The sequence below is a fragment of the Nyctereutes procyonoides genome, unplaced genomic scaffold (assembly GCF_905146905.1).
Source record: "Nyctereutes procyonoides isolate TBG_1078 unplaced genomic scaffold, NYPRO_anot_genome, whole genome shotgun sequence".
In the NCBI taxonomy this organism is placed as follows: Eukaryota; Metazoa; Chordata; class Mammalia; order Carnivora; family Canidae; genus Nyctereutes; species Nyctereutes procyonoides.
In genome coordinates this window covers 5282886-5308074 of record NW_026575036.1, presented here as the reverse complement: position 1 = coordinate 5308074, position 25189 = coordinate 5282886, and the positions used below count along the sequence as shown (strand labels likewise).

The following is a 25189-nucleotide window of genomic DNA, read 5'->3' as shown; positions in this document are numbered from 1 at the left end:
AATATTATATCTGTCAAAACTGTCCTTAAAGAACAAGGAGAAATCAAGATTTTCCCAGTAAGTCAAAACTGAGGGAATTCACAACCACTAGATTTTTTTCCTCCAAGAAATACTGAAAGTTCTAGAAATTGAAGTGAATGGATGATGAATAGCAGCATAAAACCATACCGAAATATAAAATTCCCTAGTAAAGGAAGTATAAAATCCTGTATTATTGCAATGTAGATGAGTAAATCACTTATAAACTTAACAGACTTTTAAAAGAGTAAAAAGTAATTATAAATCTATGTTAATGCAATTGAAAAGGAATGATTTGTGTCATTAACAACAAAGTAGGATAGCTGCAAATATATAAAAGAGTAGTTTTCACATGCAATTGGAGTTTAGTTGTTCTTAGTTTAAAACAGATGGTTATAACTATAACTTGTTTTATGTAGTGCAATGGTACCCACAAAAACATGTCTATAAAGTACACATAAAGGGAAATGAATACAGAATCAAAACACATCATTACAATAAATAAATAAATAAACACAAAAAAAAATCAAGGAGGGAAAGAAAACAAAAAATTTTAAGACAGAAACAATTGACAACATGGTAATTGTTCTTTCCTACCCATAATTAATTTAAACATAACTTGATTAAATTGCCTGAATTGATTAAGAAAATAAGATTCAACTACATACTGTCTATAAAGGATTCGCTTTGGTTCTAGGATACCAAAAGGCTAAAAATGAAAGGGTATGTAATAAGCTAATGTTTCTGTGCCTTCAAAATTCATGTTGAAAACCTAACCACCAAAGAGATGGTATTAAGCAATGCAGCCTTTGGGAAGTTATTATGTCAAGAGGACAGAGCTCCTATGAATAGGATTAGTTCCTTGTAAAATATACCCCAGAGAGTTCTCATGCCCTTTTTCCATCATATGAAGACACAATGAGAAAATAGACATCTATGAATCAGGAAACAAGCCATCACCGGTAGCCTAATCTGCCAAAATCTTTGATTTTGAATTTTCCAACCTCCAAAACTATGAGAAATAAATATTTTTTTATTTAAACCACCCAGTCTATGGTATTTTTGTTATAGCTGCCCAAACAGGTGAAAACTAATATTTTATGCAAACAAGAACCTAAAGAGAACAGGAGAGGCTGTACTTTTACAGACAAAATAGTCTTTAAGACAAAAACTGTCACAAGAGACAAAGGACATTATATAATGAAAAAGGGTCAATTTATCATGAAAATATAACAATTACAAACATATAAATGTAACTAACATTAAAACGGTCAAATATATGAAGCAAACAGTGACAAAACTAATAGTAGAAACTATTGGAATATAGATCAATGAAAAGGGAATAGAAAAAAATCAATGAAACTAAGAGTTCGATTTTTGAAGAGATCAACAAATTTGACAGATTAAGAAAAAGAGGAGACTCAAATAGCTAAAATAAGATATGAAAGAGGAGACATTACAAATAATGCCCCAGAGGGATCCCTGGGTGGCGCAGCAGTTTGGCGCCTGCCTTTGGCCCAGGGCGCGATCCTGGAGAGACCCGGGATCGAATCCCACGTCGGGCTCCTGGTGCATGGAGCCTGCTTCTCCCTCTGCCTGTGTCTCTGCCTCTCTCTCTCTCTCTCTCTCTCTCTCTCTCTGTGTGTGTGTGTGTGTGTGTGTGACTATCATAAATAAATAAAAATAAAATAAAATAAACAAATAATGCCACAGAAATAAAATAAGTTATGACACAACTATGAACAATTATATGCCAAAGAATTGGGTAACCAAACATAGCAATCTGAACAGATCTGTATGTAGTGAGGAGATTAAAGCTGCAGTTAGAAACTTCCCAACAAAGAAAGCCCAGGACAAGACGGTTTCACTGGAGAATTCTACCACACATTTAAAAAAGAATTAATGCTAATACTTCTCAAACACTTCCAAAGAATTGAAAAGAAGGAGATACTCCCAAATTCATTAAATGAGGCCACATTACCTGATATTAAAGCTGGACAAAGACATCACAAGGAAATGAACTACAGGCTAATATCTCTGATGAGTATTGTAAAATTTCTCAACAAAATCCTTGCAAACAGTAATTAACAATGCACTAAAAGGATCATACATCATAACCAAGTGGAATTTATAGCTGGAATGCAAGTTGGATTCAACATATGAAAATTACCCAGTCTAATATATCACATTAACAAAATGAAGAATAGAGACGTTTGGGTGGCTCAGTGGTTGAGTGTCTGCCTTCAGCTCTGGGAGCCTGCTTCTCCCTCTGCCTGTGTCTCTGCCTCTCTCTGTGTGTCTCTCATGAATAAATAAATAAAATCTTTTAAAAAATAACAAAATTAAGAATAAAACCACATAATCATCTCAATAGATGCAGAAAAAGCATTTCAGAAAATTCAGCAGTTTTATGATAGTAGCACTCAACAAATTAGGAATAGAAGGAAAGTATCTCAGCAGAATAAAGGCTATATATAAAAAGCCCATATCTAACATCATCCTTGTGTTCTAGCAGAGTTATTAAGTTGCTCTTAATACTTTTTAAGATTATTTATTAAAATTGTAGGAAGACATGGCTTCTGTTTTATGCTCAGTCTGCTATAAAGAACAGAAAGGCTTCAAGTTTTGGTTTCTCTTCTAATAAATAAATAGAAAAAATATTATCAGGTTCTCTATCAAACTCAGATACCTGACACATAATAAGCAAAGACTCAATAAATGTTTTTGAGATTGTTGGCTAAATTATGGAGTGGACATGTAGTGAAACCTCTCATTTTTTAGTTTCCTCAATTTTTAGATGGAGATAATCATACAAAAGTTATTATAATGATTAATTGAAATAATATACATAAAGATCTTGGCATAGTACTAGCCACACAGTAAATACTGATAAGTGTATTTTTATTACCATTGTGAACTACCATCATCCAGCTTTTAGCTTTAAATTCATTCAGATCAAAAAGGACTTACAATCATTTAGCTAAACACAGTTTTATGCCATGTGCTATTAAAGGTATTGCAGAATTAGTAATGAGTGTATTGACAATATGATTTATTGATTATTAAAGAAATAGAAAAATATGCTCATCTAAATGCTGACCATCAAAGCACTCATTTGTGAAATCAAAGAGAAGAAAATTTCAGAAAATAACAGAACATCTCATTAGAGCAGATATAAATATAACCAAATATAAACCCTGTCCTTTAAAAGGAAATTTCTAAAAGTTCAGAGAAAGCTTTTAACAATCCATTTCTTCAATTTTGAAAAGAAAATTAGCTCTAGATAAGAGATTCAAAAGGGTAAAAAACTTCACAGCATAATTCCAAGCTACTTTTTTTTTAGAAAGGAAAAAGTTCACTGAACTCTATCTCTGAAACTAATAATATACTACATGTTAATTAATTGAATTTAAATAAAATACAATTTAAAAAATAAAAAGGAAATAAAATAAAAAAAATTTAAAGGTAATAGATATAAACACATAACCACAGTAGAATCTCCCCAGTGAGCTGGGATTTAGAAGGATATGAAATGAGTTAATATAGATAGATTTATAAATGTGCCTTCTTTTAATCTAACTATAACTCTATGAGATGGGCATTTTAACTCTGTCCCTAATGCAGGACTGAAGTGCAGAGAAAGAATGATATGATGATTTTCTCAGATCTTAAAAAAAAGGAACAAGAAAGCTGAAATCTTTAGTAAAAATCATTAAAATGCCTATGTCATGAGGTAGAGAATTTAAGACTGAAAGATTTCAAAACAGAAATACAAATGTTCACAATTATCAAACGGATATTAAAGTATCACAGGTAGAAAGAAATAGCTGGTATTTAGGTAAGAGATAAAGTCTATGTTTACCTGTAATCAGGCCTGTCAGTTCATTATTTTTTTATTTTTATTTTTATTTTTTTGTCAAGAGTTCTGGAATTGAAGTCAGAAGATGGTTCCAAGTTTCTATTTTGCCAGAGGTACAGCCATGATTAACTCAGTTAACTCACTTGAACCTCAATTCATTTACTCAACAAACATTTATTGAGCAATTCCAATATGGCAATTACTCCACAATATCTTAGAGCTGAGACAGGTGCAGAGTAAGAAGGGAAGAAAAGCTAGACATAATAAATGCCCTAAAGAAATATAATTTCTGGGGCAAAAACAATAAATAATGCCAACATAAAATGTAATGAATACTATAAATTTATGTCATGAGTACATAGGAAAGATGCTTTTTTTTTTTGAAAGATGCTTAATATTGTCTACACTGGTTAAAGTTTCTGTAGATATAGTGACATCTGAACTAAGTCCTTTTTTTTTTTTTAAGATTTATTTACTTGTTTATTCATGAGAGACACAGAGAGAGATGCAGAGACATAGGCAGAGGGAAAAGGAGGCTCCCTGCAGGGAGCCCGATGTGGGACTTGATCCCGGGACCCTTGATGCCCCGAGCCAAAGGCAGACGATCAACTACTGAGCAACCCAGGCATTCCTGAACTAAGTTTTTAAGAAATAATAGAAACTTAGAAATTGAAGAATAAACATTTAAAACAAAATAGGAAACACATTAAAAGCCCATGTAGTGAAAGAACACAAATCATTTGCAAAACAAAAAGAGTATCCATGTAGGTGGAATATAAGGATAGAAATATGGCTAACATTGGGGGATGAAATTGTATTTTTATTTTATTTTTTTTTAATTTTATAAATTAATTTTTATTGGTGTTCAATTAACCAACATACAGAATAACACCCAGTGCTCATCCCGTCAAGTGTCCCCCTCAGTGCCCGTCACCCATTCACCCCCACCCCCCGCCCTCCTCCCCCTCCACCACCCCTAGTTCATTTCCCAGAGTTAGAAGTCTTTATGTTCTGTCTCCCTTTCTGATATTTCTCACACATTTCTTCTCCCTTCCCTTATATTCCCTTTCACTATTATTCATATTCCCCAAATGAATGAGAACATACACTGTTTGTCCTTCTCCGGTTACTGTGGCCAAGTTCAAAAAGGGTGTTGCCTGAGTTCTCCTCTGGGATTTTGATGGAATCTTGTCTCACATTTAGATCTTTCATCTATTTTGAGTTTATCTTTGTGTATGGTGCAAGAGAGTGGTCCAGTTTCATTCTTCTGCATGTGGATGTCCAATTTTCCCAGCACCATTTATTGAAGAGACTGTCTTTCTTCCAGTGGATCGTCTTTCCTCCTTTATCGTATATTAGTTGACCATAAAGTTCAGGGTCCACTTCTGGGTTCTCTATTCTGTTCCATTGATCTATGTGTCTGTTTTTGTGCCAGTACCACACTGTCTTGATGAACACAGCTTTGTAGTACAACCTGAAATCTGGCATTGTGATGCCCCAGATATGGTTTTCTTTTTTAAAATTCCCCTGGCTGTTTGGGGTCTTTTCTGATTCCACAGAAATCTTAAGATAATTTGTTCTAAGTCTCTGAAGAAAGTCCATGGTATTTTGATAGGGATTGCATTATACGTGTAAATTGCCCTGGGTAACATTGACATTTTCACAATATTAATTCTGCCAATCCATGAGCATGGAATATTTTTCCATCTCTTTGTGTCTTCCTCAATTTCTTTCAGAAGTGTTCTATAGTTTTTAGGGTATATTTTGAGAACCATTTGAATGGTAAATGGTTCTCCAACCTTTTATTTTCAGGTTGTAGGTGTCCTTCTGTCTAAAATGAGTCTCTTGTAGACAGCAAATAGATGGGTCCTGCTTTTTTATCCAGTCTGAAACCCTGCGCCTTTTGATGGGGTCGTTAAGCCCGTTCACGTTCAGAGTTACTATTGACAGATATGAGTTTAGTGTCATCATGATATCTATTTAGTCCTTGTTTTTGTGGATTGTTCCACTGAACTTCTTCTTAAAGGGGAGTTTTAAGAGTCCCCCTTAAAATTTCTTGCAGAGCTGGTTTGGAGGTCACATATTCTTTCAGTTCCTGCCTGTCTTGGAAGCTCTTTATCTCTCCTTCCATTTTGAATGAGAGCCTTGCTGGATAGAGTATTCTTGGTTGCATGTTCTTCTCATTTAGGACCCTGAATATATCCTGCCAGCCCTTTCTGGCCTGCCAGATCTCTGTGGAGAGGTCTGCTGTTACCCTAATATTCCTCCCCATGAAAGTCAGGGACTTCTTGTCTCTTGCTGCTTTAAGGATCTTCTCTTTATCTTTGGAATTTGCAAGCTTCACTATTAAATGTCGAGGTGTTGAACGGTTTTTATTGATTTTAGGGGGGGATCTCTCTATTTCCTGGATCTGAATGCCTGTTTCCCTTCCCAGATTGGGAAAGTTTTCAGCTAGGATTTGTTCAAATACATATTCTGGCCCTCTGTCCCTTTCGGCGCCCTCGGGAACCCCAATTAAACGTAGGTTTTTCTTCCTTAGACTGTCATTTATTTGCCTTAATCTGTCTTCATGGTCCCTTAATTGATTGTCTCTTTTTTCCTCAGTTTCCCTCTTTGCCATTAACTTGTCTTCTATGTCACTCACTCGTTCTTCCACCTCGTTAACCCTCGTCGTTAGGACTTCTAGTTTGGATTGCATCTCATTCAATTGATTTTTAATTTCTGCCCGATTGGATCTAAATTCTGCAGGCATGAAGTCTCTTGAGTCCTCTATGCTTTTTTCTAGAGCCACCAGTAGCTGTAGAATAGTGCTTCTGAATTGGCTTTCTGACATTGAAGTGTAATCCAGATTTTGTAACTCTGTGGGAGAGAGGGCTGTTTCTGATTCTTTCTTTTGAGGTGAGGTTTTCCTTCTAGTCATTTTGCTCAGTGCAGAGTGGCCAGAAACAAGTTGTATTGGAACACGGGGGAGTATCACTGGTCCGTCCAGCTGGTCTTCTGGGGGAGGGGCCTGCTGTGCTGGTTCTCAGGTGTTAGCACTTGGGGGAGCTGCTCTGCCCCTGCCTGCTGCCGGGCTCAGCGGGGGTTGTTTACCCCGTGGGGCCCCAGGAGGAACAGCAGCAGTTGCTATGGCAACTCTGGAAGCCTGGATTCAGCCTCCGCAGGAACTACGGGGCTCGGGGCTCTCGGCTCTCCGTCCGCAGGGCCTGGAGGCTCCGGGGCGGGGCCGCTGATCTGCTCAGCTCGGGGCAGGAGCGTCCTTGCTGTCCTGGGCCCTCCCGGCCTCTGCCTGTCCCGGGGGAGGCCGGATCCTGGGCTGTGTCCCGGCGCCCTGTGCTCCGGGGCCTGCGCTGTGGGATTCGCGCTCCCGCCCCGCAGCCCCCTCCGCGGAGCCGCCGCCCGAGCCCCTCCGAGCTGCTCCGGCCCCGCCGTGCGCGCTGCAGCCCTTAGGGAGCTCGGAGCACTCTCCCGGGGCGCAGGTGTCTGTTAGTGTCCCCGGGAGCCCGAGGGCATCCCCGCCCTCCTGGGTCCTGCTCCAACTCCCTGCGAGCCCCTTTCCCCCGGGAAGGTTGGTGCAGCTCCTGCTCCTCCGGGACGGGGCTCTCCTGTCCTGGGGACACTCGCCCCGGCCTCAGCCCGGCTCCTCGCGGGGCCCCTCCCCCTCGGAGGCCTTTTGTTCCTTTATCTCTTTTTCCCCGTCTTCCTACCTTGATAGAAGCGCGGACTCTTCTCACTGTAGCGTTCCAGCTGGTCTCTCTTTACATCTCAGGCCGAATTCGTAGATGTTCAGGATGGTTTGAAGGTTATCTAGGTAATTTGGTGGGGACAGGCGATTTGGGGACCCTGCTCTTCCGCCATCTTGCCCCTCCCCTTGAAATTGTATTTTTAAATGTAATATAAGGAAATTAGATTTTAGATGCTTAATTCCGGTATCTACGTAGAAGATGGACTTATGACAAAGAAATTAGTTAGAAAGCTGACTTCAGGAATAAAAAAAGTCTGTTGGAAAAGAAACAAAAGATCACAAACACACTTTGGAGAAGTTTAAGGGGAGAATCAATAAGATTGGGAATAAGGGAAAATAAATTTTCTGATTTTATTTTCCAAGTTTCTAGTTTAGATAATTGTATGTACTAACATTGTTATTTGATATGAGAAAAAAGAGAAGTCTTGGGGTTAAAAACACTGAAATCAGTTTTTCACAGATTTGAGATTCCTAAGAATAAATGTGCATCAAGTAGACACAACTGGCAGGTTTGTGGCTCAAGAGAGTCTTGTCTGGAGGTTGTTTTGAAATTTGCTAGGGAATAGCTGTATAATTAATCAATTTTCAAGTTTATTCCATTAAAATAACCTCCTGCTGCACTGCACCCTCACTTTTACATAATTCTCTTTCCTGTCCTTTCCAGTAAAACCGAGTTGTTTACATTTGCATGAATCAAATCCTGTTTTTTGCATCACTCTTCTCAAGTATCCTGAGCAGGCTTATGTTATTCTCACGGTTCAAATTTTTTTTTTTCAGGGTTGTGTTTCAGACTCTCTTCTTTTTTTACTCCATGTACCCTTTCTGGGAAAGTTCACCAATTATCATTGTTTTTATTACCATCTAAATGCTGATGATTACCAAATCTGTATCTTGAGCCAAGACTGCTTTTGCTGAATTTTAGATTGTTTTTCCAAAATGCCTACATTAGAACTCCACTCAGGCTTTTCACTATTATGTCCAGATCTCTTTCTTCTTCCTCTTTTTTCACCTCTTTCTGCTGTTCAGGCTAGAAGCTGCTCTCTTCTCGATTACATCCAATCAATTCTCCAAAGTTAAAAATGTAACCTTATAAATATCTCTCTTTTTTGACATGCTTCGCTTCATATTTCTACTTAAATGACCATCATTTTTCACCTAGATTACCTACCACTTTTCTAATCGGCATCTCTCCTCATTGTTATCCTTTCCACACTATAGCCAGGGTGATCTTTAAATATGTATAACCATTTCCATGTCCAAAAGAGCTCAGTAAATTCCCACAAAACTGATCCTCCAGCAAAAACCAATTATAAAGTCTAAAAGGAAAGCAAAAACCACCTGGAGAAAGACATGGGAAGGCAAATAAAAGTAGTCAGATTCTGGATTGGAGTTGACAGAAGAAAACGTGTAAGGTTAGTTTCTCATTCTTAAGGCTTTGTGGTGAGGCCATAGAACCTTCAAATCTTATTCACTGAGTGACCATATCTTGACTTCTGCTCTCTCTCCCTCTCCCTCTGCTCATGCTCCCTGTACTTGTGCACTTGTTCTTGAACTTGTGCTTCCTTTCTCTCTCTCTAAAAGCAAAAACAAAAACCCTGTAGTCCATTTTAGCCTGAAAATTTAAAAAAAGAGAAGAGTTTAGATTGACTACAGCCAAATAAAGTTAGGGGGAGAATCTTATAAAAGAGAGAGCCATAGAAAGTGGGGTGGGGGGCTGGGATGATAAGAAGTCAGGCAAAATTGGAAAATAGGATGAGTATACATTCATTAAATGTTTGTTGAAATTTAATCCTTCATTATTTCCATTTTTATTTTCAGAGTTCTTATTTTTTAAAGCTTGTCTATTTTCCACGATGATATGGGGCACTCTTTTAGCTTGTTTTACTGAAATGCAAAATTATCATTGTTGAATACTACAAATTATTATTTACCTTTTTTTTTTGCTTTCAGTTATCTCTCGAAAACTACATCTAATGTTTTTCATGCCTATTAGATAACAGTTGCTTAGAAGAATTTCTAGTTAGAATGCTTTGTGAATGTCTTTGTTATTAGCTCTATACTTCCATAGGTTTTAGTTTAATTTAGAATTGAAAGTATCATAAATTTAATATACTACTCCACCTAGGATTAGAAGACAAATTACTTGTGTGTTTCAGAAAAATTAGGTTCTAGATACATTCTTTCTCTCTTCGCCTGATTTTATTTCATATCTGGATTCTACATCTCATATTTTCCCCCTTCTTTTTCCTTATGTCTCCCACTCTCTGTACTGTTTTCTTCTTGGCAAAAGTAGAAACTGTCCATGGACTTGGTGTGCATGTGATGCAAGAAAACAGAATGTACTTTGCAATGAGAAGGTCTAGACCTAGTTGCCCTTTGTTTCACTTAATAACCTAACAAAGATGGAAATGTTACACAATTCATTGAACTTCAGTTTCCTCATCCACACAAGGATAATGTATAATATTTAACTTATTTCATAGAGTTAATCTCAGGTTCAAAGGAAATTATATTCATGAGTTTGTGAATGTGTTTGTGAATGTTTGTCAATGCACCGAACATGTATGGAAATTAGGAAGCCTGTTAGTGATTCATCCTTTTTCTCTATTAACATAAGACTTGTTTCTCTAACTTTGCTCCATTCACACTCTCTGTTTACACAAACTGTTCTTAGCACCAGAAGAACAGGAAGAGTGTTGATTGTGAAGGTCCTGCCTACTATCTCTGTAAGATATACTGTAACTCAGTTAGAAAGATGTGTATTATAGAGTGAAAACTTACAAAACACTTGTCTGATGCATATCTTGCATGGCACCCTTTACCTAAATATTTAAGAGGTATTAAGTTATCAACCTTACACTTTTAAAAAATGGTCTCTGTCTTTTAAAACTACATGTATTTTATTTATTATTGTTTCATATAATTTTAATATATTAAGACAACTACTTTTTAATTTTTTTTAAATTTTTTATTATTATTAACCAGCTATGAGCAATTATGTCCCATCAGCAGTCTCTTTGGCTAAATAAATATCTTAGGGTCATTTCCATTTGTGTTTTTTACAGTTTGTCATTTTTATTTCTGTGTATTTCCATCCTTCTTACTTGATTCATTTCAGCCAGTGTTATGTATTCACTGTCATAATCCCTCACCTTTTGTGATATCCTGGCAGTTGACTATATGGTTAGCTTATTTGCTTACAGATTAAAAAGTGCAAAGTGACATGTGTTTACTAGTGATTGCAGTTCTTCACCCTAAGGCTCATCTCCCTTACTTGTTCCTGAGCTGTTGGGGCTCACATCAACACACATCTATTCTAAATTTAGTCTTCCCATGTTCCCATTATCAGAAAGGGTAAACATCAAAAACAGAGAAATATGAATTTAGGACAAAAGAGTGAGAATTTGAGGAAGATAAATCCATTCAAGAGAAAAAAGAAAAAAAAACAGGGTAGACATAAGAAGTAGATGTTTTTAGAAGACACTGAAAAGGAATTCAAAGTAAGTATAATAAGGGACACCTGGGTGGCTCAGTCAGTTAAGCATCTGTCTTCAGCTCAGGTCTTAATCTCAGGGTCCTGGGATTGAGCCCTTTTTGGGCTCCCCACTCAGCAGAGAGTCTGCTTGTCCCTTTGCCTCTCCTCCCACTCATGCTCTTTCTCTCTCTCTCTCTCTCTCTCTCTCTTCCTCTCTGTCAAATAAATAAAAAAAATATTTTTTAAAATAAAGTGTAATAAATAACAAAATAGATAAGAAAGGATATTAGCAAGATAAAGGCAAAATAAAAGAGAATAAGTGGAAAATGTGAGGTACAAAAAATACAACACTTAAAAATAATATACAAGATAAAAATATGAAAGGATATGTTGGAAAACCAAATTAAAGATCTAATTCATAAGGAATTTAACGAAATAATAAATGCCTTACCAGGAGAAAAAAATAAATTAGAGATGAGAAATATTTAAAGAAATAATTAATGTAACTTTCCCAATACTCAAAAAAGATGAAAAATTTTAGGTTCAAAGTGACAATATCCAACATGAAAGATAGTAAGAACCAACTTATGCATGCATATGAGAAAACTAGACAGAGTAGAGTGAAATTTAGGAATACTAAAAACAAAGAAAAATTTGAAGTTTTCTAGGAGAGAGAGCAGATCACTTTTTATTAGCAAGAGTGGGTATAAATATAAACAAACAAGACCGAAAGCCCCAAAACAAATAAAAACAAGGAATATATTTTTAAAGCATTAAAATAAAAGATAATTGAACCTAGAATTTTTATTTATCCAAATGGTCACGACTATAAGGATATATGTTCTTAAGCATATACAGCTCCACAAAATTTGGCTCATACAGAACAACACGGAAGACACTTTGGGATGACTTACTTAAATAATTTTACTATGTAAACTTGTTCACCTTATTTAACAAATTCATACATCTTTTTTTAAAAGACTTTATTTATTTATTCATAAGAGATGCACAGAGAAGCAGAGACATAGGCAGAGGGAGAAGCAGGTTCCATGCAGGGAGCCCGATGTGGGACTCGATCTCTGTACTCCAGAATCATGCCCGGAACCGAAGGCAGAGCTCAACTGCTGAGCCACCCAGGTATCCCTAATACCTCTTTTTAAGTAATAGATAGGATATACAGATGGAAGATCAATAAAGAACTGGAGAACATGAACAATACTGAAAGGCAAATAAACCTAATGACACCTTAGAACATTCTAACTAACAGCAAAATACACATTTCTCTTAAGTGTATACATATCTTTCTCCAAGATATATCAGATGTTAGGTCACAAAATAAATCTTAAAAATTTAAGGAAGATTGAAATTATATCAAGTATTTTTTCTCCTCAAGATAGACTGAAACTAAAAGTGACAGCTGAAGGAAAACTGGAAAACTCACAAATATGTGAAAATTAAACAACACATTCTTTTTTTTTTTTTCCTTAAACAACACATTCTTAACAACCAGGGGTCAAAGAAGAATTCAAAGAAGTAATTAGAAAACAAACAAACAAACAAACAAAACAAAACAAAACAAAGAAGTAATTAGAAAATACCTCAAAACAAAAATAAAACACAATGTACAAACATTTATGGAACACAGCGAAGGTAGTACTGAGGAAAGTTCATAGTGATAAGCATCTACATTAAAAGGAAGAGGAAATAAACCCTCTAACTTTACATGTCAATTAGATAGGAAAAGAACAAACAGCCCAAAGTTAGTCAAAGGAAGGAAATAACAAAAGTTAGAGAAGAAATAACAAATAAAATGGAAAAGCAATAGGAAAAGAATAAAACTCAAAGTTGGTTTTTTGAAAAGATTAAAAAATGGACAAAAGCTTAGACAAAGAAAAAAAGATAGTACATTCAAAAAAATAAATCAGAAATGAAAAAAAGACTTTATAATTGATGCCACAGAAATTTAAAAAATGGGGTTCCTGCGTGGCTCAGTCAGTTAAGCATCTGACTCTTGATTTCAGCTCAGGTCATGATCTCAGGGTTGTGAGATCGAGCCCTGCATTGGGTTCAGCACGGAGTCTGTTTAAAATTCTCTCCCTCTGCCCTCATGTGTACATGCTCTTTCTCTCTTAAAAAAAAGAAAAGAAAAAGAAATAAAAAGGATTGTTAGAGATAACTATGAAAAATTATATGCCAATAAATTGGATAACAAAAGAAATGGATAAATTACTGGAAACATACCATGTACCAAAACTGAATATATAAAATATATGAAATATACAGTGTGTGTGTGTGTGTGTGTATGTGTGTGTATGTAGGTATGTATGCATATATATAGAGAGTACGTTTTTTTCACAAATTTTGGAGGTTAGAACCTGGCCATCTTTTTTTGAGTGCTATTATTCTATTGATGACTTTATTAGGTAACAATGGTAAGGAGGTATTAAGGTTGCAAATGGAGCTGCTAATCAGATGACCTTAAAGGGATTATCCTGAATTATCCTGGTTTACTCAATGTGATCACAAGGGTCCTTCAAATGTGAAAGAGGGGCAGAGAGGGAAGATGGCAGAATAGGGGGCCTGCATTTCATCTGGTCCCTTGAACTCAGCTAGTTATCTATCAAATAATTCTGAACACCTGTGAATTCAACCTGAGATCTAAGAAAAGAATTACTGCAATTCTACAAATAGAAAAGCGACCACCTTTTGCAAGGTAGGAGGTGCAGAGTCATGAATCTGAGAGGATGTATTGGAAGACAGACAAGGGTGGGAGGGAGCCTCTATAAGCCAGCTACTGGGAAGTAATATAGCAGCAGAGTGCAAAATCAGAACTTTACAAGTCTATTCCCGGGACGTCCCTGTCTGAAAGGTGCTCAGGTGGCTAAGTGGGGTAGAATCCCAGGTGGGACACTATGGCCTCAGGATCCCTGGGGTCACAGAAAGAATGGGGGTGCCTGGGTGCATCAGAGTTCCCAAGCATTGGCATGGGAAAGCCAGGTACAATTAGTGAGCCCCAGAGTGGCCTCTCAGCTCAGGGATTGCCATAAAGCTCTGCTCCACAGTTAGCTGACTGCTCTCCAAGCAGGAGCCCAGCAAGTGACAACCACAGGGAGACCCTGCTCCTTCCCCCAGGAGGAGCAGTCTGGATGCCCTAATGAATAGGTAAACGCTTCACCAGCAGGGGCCCAGCAAGCAGTGGGGCTGTGGTGAAACCCCCCTCCATCTCCTGGGAGGACTGGTGCAGGTGTGCACCACAGGAATCTGTGGAGTTTGGCACACACGAAAGGGATTGACTGCTTTTCCCTGAGGGTACACTGAAGAGTGGGGGCAGTAATCATTCAGCTCTGGGGTAGGAGACTGGGGCGCTGCCATTTCTACTTTTTTTTCATCCTCTAAAGCAGCAAATTATCTATCTATCTATCTATCTATCATCTATCTATCTATCTATCTATCTATCTATCTATCTATCTACCTAATCTATCATCTATCATCTATCTATCTATCTCCCTTTCAGGGAACAAAAGCCACTTAGAGCAAACTCAAGTAGCTTACACTGAGCCAGAGCTCCTGGCAACGGCAGTGAAATTCAGCCCAGGTAAAGACACCTGAGAAACAGTGCAACAGGCTGCTCCCCCAGAAGACCAGCAGGAACATCAGTTGAATATCAAATTTACAGAACACTCAGAACTAAAAACTTCTGCGCTAGGGGAAAATAGTATATAGAATTCAAGTTTTTTTTTTTTCTCTTAAGTCTTTAGTCTTTCAGTTTAAATTTTTCTTTTCTTTTTTCCTTTTTTTCCCTTTTCAACTAGGTTCTTATTTTTATCAATTCTTTGGTTTCAAGTCTTTTAAAAAATTTTAGAATTTTTTTTCTTTTTTAGAAGATTTTATTTATTTATTTACTTGACAGAGAGAGAGAGAAAGAGAGAGAACAAGCAGGGAGAGCTGCTGGCAAAGAGAGAGGAAGTAGGCTCCCCACTGAAATAGGGAGCCCAATGTGGGGCTCAATCCCAGGACCCTGGGATCATGACCTGAGCCAAAGGCAGATGCTTAACTGACTGAGCCACTCAGACACCTCTTAAGTCTTTATTTATATTTACATTTGTAAAGATTAACTATTTTTTCACAAGTGACACAGAGAGAGAGAGGTAGAGACATAGGCAGAGGGAGAAGCAGGTTCTCCACGGGGAGCCTGATGTGGAACTCAATCCCAGGACCCCAGGAATCCATCCTGAGTCAAAGGCAGATGCTCAACCACTGAGCCACCCAGGTGTCTCCCTTAAGTCTTTTTTTTTTTCATTTTCATTTTTACATTTATATTTTATAGACATATTTTTCATTTTTGGCTTCCTTTCACTGTATTCAATTATCTGTATGCCAATTTGGGGATTTACTGTCTTCTAACAAACAGACCAAAATGCACCCAGGACCAAGTAGATCACCCTGTTTTGTCCACAGGTGAGATTGTATTATCTTTCCCCCCTCTTTTTTTTTTCTTTTCTTTTTTTGGTTTCCGACCTCCTCAGATTTGTCTAATGTGTGTTTTGCTGGGGTCATAGTTGATATTTTTTATTTTGTTCTCTCATTCATCTACTCTTCTCTGGACAAAATAACCAGAAGGAGAAAATCACAGCAAAAGAAAGAACCAAAGGTAATACTCTATGCCATAGATTTAATCCATATGGTTATAAGTAAAATGTCAGAAACTGAATTCAGAATAATGGTTATAAAGTTACTAGCTGGCTTTGAAAAAAGCAGAAGACACTACAGAATCTCTTAATGCAGAATAAAAACTAATCAGGCCGAAATAAAAAATGCTTTAAGACAGATACCATCTAAAATGGATTCTCTAATAGCTAGGGTAAATGGGATCAAAGAGAGAATCAGTGACATAGAAGGCAAAATGATGGAAAGTAAAGAAGCTGAGGAAAAGAGAAAAACAACTAATAGACTATGAGAGGATGCTTCAAGCAATCAGCAATATCATAAGGTAAAAAATATATATATAAGAATTACTGCAATCTCAGAGGAAGAAGAAAGAGATAGAAGGACAGAAGGCATATTCAAGCAACTCATAGCTGAGAACTTTCCTAATCTGGGAAAGGGAGCAGGCATTCATGTCCAGGAGGTCCAGAGAACCTCCCTCAAAATCAATATAAATAGATAACACTCTGACATATAATAGTGAAACTTGCAACCTTCAGAGATAAAAAAAATCCTGAAAGCAGCTCAAGACAAGAACTAATTAACCTTCAAGGGTAGAAGTATTAGACTGGCAGCAAACCTATCCAGAGAGACCTGGCAGGCCAGAAAGGGCTGGCAGGATATATTCAGGGTGCTAAATGAGAAAAACATGCAGCCAAGAATACTAACTATATCCAGTACAGCTGTCATTCAGAATGGAAGGAGAGATAAAGAGCTTCCAGGACAAACAGAAACTAAAAGAATTTGTGATCACTGAATTAGCTCTGCAAGAAATATTAAAGAGGATCCTGTAAGCAAAGAGAGAGCCCAAAAGTAATATAGACTAGAAAGAAATAGAGGCAACCTACAGAAATAGGGACTTTACAGGTAGTACAAAGACACTAAATTCATGTCTTTCAATAGTTACTCTGAATGTAAATGGGATAAATGCTCCAATCAAAAGACACAGGATACCAGATTGAATAAAAAAGCAAGACCCATCCATATACTGTCTACAAGATACTGATTTTACACCCAGGACAACTCCAGGTTGAAAGTGAGGGGATGGAGAAACACTTATCATGCTAATGGACATTAAAATAAAGCTGGGGTAGCAATCTTTGTATCAGACAAATGGGATTTTAAACCAAAGACTGTAGTAAGTAATGAAGAGTGACACAATATAATACTCAAAGGGTCTATCCAACAAGAAGATCTAATAATTATAAATATTTATGCTCTGAACTTGGAAACAGCCAATTATACAAACCACTTAATAACATAATTAAAGAAACTCATTGATAATAGTATAATAATAGTAGAAGATTTTAACACCCCACTCACAGCAATGGACAGATTATCTAAGTAGAACATAGACAAGGAAACAAGGGCTTTAAATGACACACCAGACCTGATGGACTTCACAGATATACCCGACCTAAAGCAACAGAATACATGTTCTTTTTTTTTTTACATGTTCTTTTCAAGTGCACATGGAACATTCATCAGAATAGATCACATACGGGGTCACAAATCAGGTCTCAACCTATACCAAAAGATTGGGATTATCACCTGCATATTTTCAGGCTGCAATGCTTTGAAACTTGAACCCAAACACAAGAGGAAATTTGGAAGGAACAGAAATACTTGGAAGTTAAAGAGCATCCTACAAAAGAATGAAGGGCTTAACCAGAAAATTAAAGAATTTTTAAAAATCATGGAAACAAATGAAAGTGAAAACACAACTATTCAAAACCTTTGGGATGCAGCAAAGGCAGTCCTAATAGGAAGTACATAGTAATACAAGCCTTTCTCAAAAAAAAAAAAAAAAAAAAAAAAAAAAGAGAAAAGAAAATTCTCAAATACACAAGCTAACCTTACACCTAAAGGAGCTCGAGAAAGAACAGCAAAAAAAAAGCCTAAACCAAGCAGAAGAGAAATAATAAAGATTAGAACAGAAATCAATGAAATAGAAACCAAAAGAACAGTAGAACAGGTCAATGATACTAGAAACCGGTTCTTTGAAAGAATTAATAAGATCATTAAACCATTAGTCAGACTTATCAAAAAGAAAAGAGAAATGACCCAAATTAATAAAATCATGAATTAAAGGGGAAAGATCATGACCAACACCAAGGAAATACAAATAATTTTAAGAACATATTATGAAAAACTATCTGCCAACAAATTTGCCAGCTATATGCCAGCAATTTGGAAGAAATTGATTCATTTCTTATAAACTTATAAAATGCCAAAACTGAAACAGGAAGAAATAGGGAACCTGAACAGATCCATAACCAATAAGAAAATTGAAGTAGAAATAAAAAATCTCCCAACAAACAAGAGTCCAGGGCCCAATGACTTCCCCGGGGAAATCTATCACACATTTAAAGAATAATGAATACCTATTCTTCTGATGCTATTTCAAAAAATAGCTATGGAAAGAAAACTTCCAAACTAATTCTATGAGGCCAGCATTACATTGGTCCCCAAACCAGACAAGGACCTCAACAAAAAGGAGAATTACAGACCAATATCCCTAATGAACATGGATGCCAAAATTCTCCCAAGACACTAGCCAACAGTACATTAAAAGTATTATTCACCATGACCAAGTAGAATTTATTCCTGGGCTGCAAGGTGGTTCAATATTTGCAAATCAATCAATGTGATACATCACATTAGTAAAAGAAAGGACAAGAACCATATGATCCTCTCAATTGATGTAGAAAAAAACATTTGATAAATATAGCATCCTTTCTTGATTAAAACTTTCCACAGCATAGGGATAGAGGGAACATACTTCAATATCATAAAAGCCATTTGTGAAAAGCCCACAGTGAATATCATTCTCAATGAGGAAAAACAGAACCCCTCCCTTAAGGTCAAGAACACAACAGGGATGCCCACTGTCACCACTGTTGTTCCACATCATACTAGAATCCATAGCCTCAGCAATTAAACAACAAAATGTACTCAAATTGGCAAAGAAGAAGTCAAATTCTCACTCTTTGTAGATGATATAATACTGTATGTGGAAAACCCAAAGAACTCCACTCCAGAATTGCTAGAACTCACACAGGAATTCAGCAATGTGGCAGGATATAAAACCAATGCACAGAAATCAGTTGCATTTCTATTCACTAACAGTGAGATGGAAGAAAGAGAAATTAAGAAATTGATCCTATTTATAATTGCACCAAAAACCATATGATACCTATGACTAAACCTAACCAAAGAGATAAAGGATCTGTACTCTAAAAACCACACAACACTTAAAAAAGAAATTGAGGAAGACTCAAAGAAATGGAAATACATTCCATGATCATGGATTGGAAGAATAAATATTGTTAAAATGTCTATGCTACCCAGCGCAACCTATATATTCATGCAGTCCCTATCAAAATGCCATCAACTTTTTTCAAAGAGCTGGAACAAATAATCCTAAAAATCTGTATGGAACCAGAAAAGACCCTGAATAGCCAAAGGAATGTTGAAAAATAAAACCAAAGCTTGTGGTATTACAATGTTGGACTTTAAGATACATTACAAAGCTGTAATCATCAGGTACTGATGGTACTGGCACAAAAACTGACACATAGATAAATGGAACAGAATAGAGAACCCAGAAATGGACCCTCAACTCTATGGTCAACCAATCTTTGACAAAACAGAAAAGAATATCCAATAGAAGGACAGTCCATTCAACAAATGATGTTGGGAACACTGGACAAGCCACATGTAGAAGAATAAAATGAACCATTTTCTTATACAATAAAGATAAATTCAAAATGAGTGAAAGACCTAAATGTGAGACAGGAATCCATCAAAACCCTAGAGAACACAGACAGCAACCTCGTCTACCTCAGCCACAGCAACTTCTTGCTAGACACATCTCCAAAGGCAAGGGTAACAAAAGCAAAAATTAATTATTAAGACTTCATCAATATAAAAAGCTTCTGCACAGTAAAGGAAATAGTCAACAAAACTAAAAGGCAACCTACAGAATGGGAGAAGATATTTACAAATGACATGGCAGATAAAGGACTAATATCCAAGACTTCTAAAAAACTTAACAAACTAAACACCCAAAAAACAAAGATTCCATTCAAGAAACAGGGAGATGATATGAACAGACATTTCTCCAAAGAAGATACACAAATGGCTAACAGACACATGAAAAAATGTTCCACATCACTTGGCATCAGGGAAATACAGAGCAAAACCACAGTAAGATACCACCTCACACCAGTCAGAATGGCTAAAATTAACAAGTCAGGAAAAAAATGTTGGTGAAGATGTGGAGGAAGCGGAACCTTCTTACTCTGTTGGTGGGAATGCAAGCTGGTGCAGCCGCTCTGGAAAACAGTAGGGAGGTAAGTTAAAAATAGAGTAGAACTACCCTATAACCAGCAATTGCACTACTGGGTGTTTACCCCAAAGATACAGTTGCAGTGAAAAGACAGGACACCTGCACCCTGATGTTTATAGCAGTAATGTCCACAAGAGCCAAACTATGGAAAGAGTCAAGAGGTCCATCGACAGATGAATGGATAAAGAAGATGTGATATATATGTGGTGAAATATTACTCACCCATCAGAAACAATGGATACTTAACATTTACATTGATGTGGATGGAACCAGAGGATATTATTCTGAGCAAAGTAAGTCCATTAGAGAAAAACAATTATCACAGACTTTCACTCATATGTGGAATAAAAAAAAAACAACACAGGGGATCATAGGTGAATTGAGGGAAAACTGAATGGAAAGTCATCATAAGGGGAGAAAAGCTATGAGAGACTCTTAACTACAAGAAACAAACTGAAGGTTGTTGGAGGGGAGGTGGATGAGGAGATAGGGTAATTGGGCGATGGGCATCAAGGAGGGGATCTGATGTGATGAGCAATTAGTGTTATATGCAACTGATGAATTACTGAACTCTACATCTGAAACTAATAATGTATTATATGTTGGCTAATTGAATTTAAATTTTAAAATAAAGAAAAAATATATGTGGAAGAGTGTGGCATAAGAGTCAGTGTTCATGTGATGCAGCGTGAGAATTACCTGACTGACCATCAACTTTGCATTAAAAAGAGCCATAAGTCACAAACTTTGGGCAGCCTCTAGAACCTGGAAAAGGCAAGGAGATGGATTGTGTCCTAGAACCTCTAGAAAGGAACACAGCCCTGCCAACACCTTGATTTTAGTACACTGTGTGCCATTTCAGACTTCTGAATTTCAGGACTATCAGATTATTACAGAACTGTAATAAATTTATTTTTAAGCCATTAACAGCACATATGCACACACACAAACATACTTGTGCTTTTGTGTGTCAGTGTTAGCTGGTGATAAATACTATGAAAAAATAAATTTGGTCAAAGAATTATGAATAGGAAAGTGTATTTTATATGCAGTGGTCAAGGATGAGGTAACGTTTAAACAGAAATGTAAATGAAATGAAGGAGCAAGGTATCTGGGAATAGAACATTCAGAAGGGAAGACAGCAAGTACAAACTTCTCCAAGTCAGAAGTTTGCTCAACACGTCTGACAAATAATAAAAGGCTAATATGGCTAATGGCTAATATGGAAAGTGAGTCAGAGGAGACCAGCAGGATATGAATACTACTGTTGGTTACATAAAGGATGGTTATTCTGATTGCTTTAGAAGCGGGAATGGGAATGAAGGCAGAAAAGGGGAACTTTTACTTTTGCCTTATTATTTGTCTTTTGGTGATGATGTATCACTACTACTTATTAAGAATTTTTATTACAACATAAAGGTACAAGAAATCTGAAGCTCAGAAAGGACAAGTGTAAAGATGAAGAATATAGCAGGGTTTATATGATGTAGTTGGTTTAGTCCAAAAATTGAGGAAAAGGCATAAGAAAGAATCAAACTATGCTGTTGTTATTTATTTTTAAATTTTATTTTATTTAAATTCAATTAATTAACATATCATGCTGTTGTTATTTTTTAAAGTCTGTTATCTATTTGCACTTTTATATATTTCTGAGTTTGTATTACATGTCAATAACAATGTGTGTAAATGTGTGTGCCCCTGCATGTAGTAAACAAGTATAAGAATCCTAGGGTTGGTTGATACTGAATTATTTGGTCTGCAGGTGAATTTTTAAATTTGTTTTTATTTATTTATTTGAGAGAGAGAGAGCAGAAGGAGAGAGCATGAGTGGTGGGGAGGGGTAGAGGGAGAGGGAGAAGCAGACTTCCTGGGGAACAGGAAGCCTGATGTGGGGCTTGATCGCAGGACCCCAAGATCATGATTTGAGCTGAAGCCAGACACTTAACCAACTGAGACACCCAGGCACCCCGAACGTGAATTTTTTTAAGATACAGAATGAGGAAGATCATTGAATCCCAACCTACCAGAGCATCTTGAAGGTACCAATATTATGGATACCCACAGTTACTTTCAGGATACGGAGTAGAATTGAGAGCATGGGTTTCGGGATCAGACTGCCTAAATTCACATGGGCTCTATCACTTACCAGGTTTGCAATTGAGAAGGATTGATTCATTAGCTCTCTCTGTATCTAAGTTTTATTTCATTTGTAAAAGAGAGATAATAGCATCTGGCGGTGGAATTGTGGTGAGAAACAAATCCACTAATAGAAGTATAACACTGGAACAGTATCTGGCATATAATATGTGCTCAATAAATGTTAGCTTTATTGTTATTCTAACTCTTTGGTCTTAATCATTAGACTGCAATTAACAAACTTTATACACACTAACTTGCAAATATGCTGCAAGGGACCATTCTGGTAATTTTAATTATTTCAGCCAGATTGCTGTCACTTTGCTGCGCATGTGCAAATGAGAGCCATGTTACCCTCAATGTTTAAAAGTGGAAAGAACCCAGAGTACCATATTACCCCTAGACTTGCATCCACCACTACCTTTTACTTGTGACTGCTATTCTGCTTAAACATTACTCAAATATTTCATCAGAATAGACTTTATCAGTAATCTCTGAAAACAAGCAAACATGTTCTGTGGACAAAGTTAAATGAGACCTTATATAATGGGACGCCTGGGTGGCTCAGCGGTGGAGCACCTGCCCCTGGCTCAGGGCATGATCCCGCGGTCTTAGGATCCAGTCCCTTATCAGGCTCCCTGCCTGGAGTCCGCTTCTCCCTCTGCCTACATCTCTGCCTTTCTCTCTCTCTGTGTCTTTCATGAATAAAAAAATAAAATCTTAAAAAAAAACTTTATTGCAATTGAGTCTAATTCCTGTGATCTTTATTCAGCGATTAAGACTATAACTTTGAGGAAAACATCTAAAGTATTGGTAAAAGACAGCCATGATTAATTTTTTAAATTTCTTCAAAACTTCTCTATGAGGATTTAAAGGCTTTAACTTGGGTTTAAGGATTTTCAATTTACAAGCTGGATGACTTTAGGCAAACTTCTCAATTTTCTTGAGTCTTGGTTTCTTCAACACTGCTCAGGGAGCATTTTTTTCTGTCAATGAAAATCCCAATACAGTCTATACCCTTAAAGTGTCACAATATTAAGATAATATCAATACACAAGACTTTTACTAACCTGCATATGAAAAATTAAATGGCTTTCCTAGGTCAGTAACTAGGTGTTTGGTTCATGTCTTTTGATTATTATTACAAAACTCTTTTCTACCATCTGCTATTATTTAAATTATTAGAATAAAAAATGCTGTTCTTTAAAAGAAGAAAATTACTTAGGTCAACACCACAAAGTGGTTTATAAGACTAATGAATATGCTCTCTTTATAGGTCAATTCCAAGAATTATTTAATATATTATTCATTATACAGTGACTTATTTTAATGAAATTTATAAATATCTTTCAGTCCATGAAGAACCAAAGAGAAGATATCAAAAGATTTCTAAATTTTTTAATATTAATAAATTCTTAGCTATCAGAAATATCCCCAAAGAAATTCCTTTTTCAGATTTAAAAACTTATTTAAATCAAGACATAGATCATTCTGTTACTATTTCAAGGTATGTTTCAGTTGGAAATTAATTTGAAATACAATGTTCCTTTTTCAAAATTGGTTGTTTAGAAAAAAAAAATCCCCCTCTACTTGTTTTAGTTTGGAAACACAAAACTCTACCTTGAATCCATTGCAGCATTTAGTTTCCCTTTCCTTTGGAGGTGTCACTTCTGCTGTCTTTTTCAACTGTTGATTTGAGTCCATCATTGAACTACTGATAGCTTATGAGTCAGTTCTAGTTGTTGATGCTTGGCTTGAAGTGATTACCTATCCAAGGAGAAAAAAGGAGAACTTATTTAACAATATATGATTCAGAAAACAAGAAAAGCTGCAAGGTGGACCTCAATCAATCAGTAAACCTACGAATGCTTATCAGGGTCTTTGATGTCCTGAGCACTAAGCTAGGTTAATGTTAGACACAAAAGGAGGAAAAACACATACACACACACACACACACACACACACACACACACACACATTCAGAGTCCTGGCTTTAGGGAGATTATAATTTAATTGGGAAGATAGATTTATGAAGAGAATTTGAAACAACAAATAATTAGTATAGAGTCACACTCTAGATGAGATATAAATTCTAAATCAAAAAAATAAAATTTAGGAAGGCAAATATATGTTTAATTCATCTCTATAGTTTTACAAAGTGCCAAGGAGTGCCTTGCACATAGTAGATGGTCAAAATAGGTAGAAATATAATGAGTGGCTGAGCTCAGAAGGTTTTGTGAAAGAGATACCTCAAGAACCAGGTTTGAAATGCAGATAGAGTTTGGATTTGTTAAAGAGAGCAAGGCATACTCTAGGTACCTCTCAAATAGACTCTAGCCATGCTTGACCTTACCACCATCACCATTCTACTTTATTATAATTTTGTCCATTTATTTTTGAGGAGAAAATGTGTGCAGTTGGATATATGTAAAATATATGTAGTTGAAAGCACAAAATACCAAAAAGACATACATTAAAGATTCTTCCCCTTGTCCACTCAGCATCCTGTTTCTTATTCGAGGACTAATATCAGTTTTTGGTAAATATTATCCAGAAATATGATACGTATTTTAATTAAATACATGATAATTTCATTTTTTAACAAAAATGGCAGCATATCATTAACACTTCTAACTTATAATAAATAACTTCCACAGTTTTCTTATGGTGGCAGGTTATCCTATTATCTACCTAGTTAAATGGTGATAAATATTTAGGTTGTATCTAAATGCTTTACATTAGAACATTTCTTCATAGATCATGTATTTGTGATAATATCTGTAGGATAAAGTCTTAAATGTGGAGTTTTGAGCTCAAAATGCAAAAGAAATTATAATTTTGAAAATTATTAAGCCTCTATTTTATTTTTTTATTTTTATATTTTTAAGTTTTTATTTAAAT

General features: G+C 36.3%; 1 protein-coding gene across 3 annotated transcripts in view; it reads right to left on the bottom strand.

The window, feature by feature from the left end:
• The window catches only part of SLCO1B3 (solute carrier organic anion transporter family member 1B3), a 90302-nt gene that overhangs the window by 36436 nt on the left and 28677 nt on the right, over positions 1-25189 (bottom strand). For all 3 annotated transcript variants that reach the window (XM_055318647.1, XM_055318646.1, XM_055318645.1), the window contains one exon: positions 23909-24055. In XM_055318647.1, coding sequence (XP_055174622.1) covers positions 23909-23995 — 87 coding nt within the window. In that variant the 5' untranslated portion in view covers positions 23996-24055. The remainder of the gene's footprint in view (positions 1-23908; positions 24056-25189) is intronic.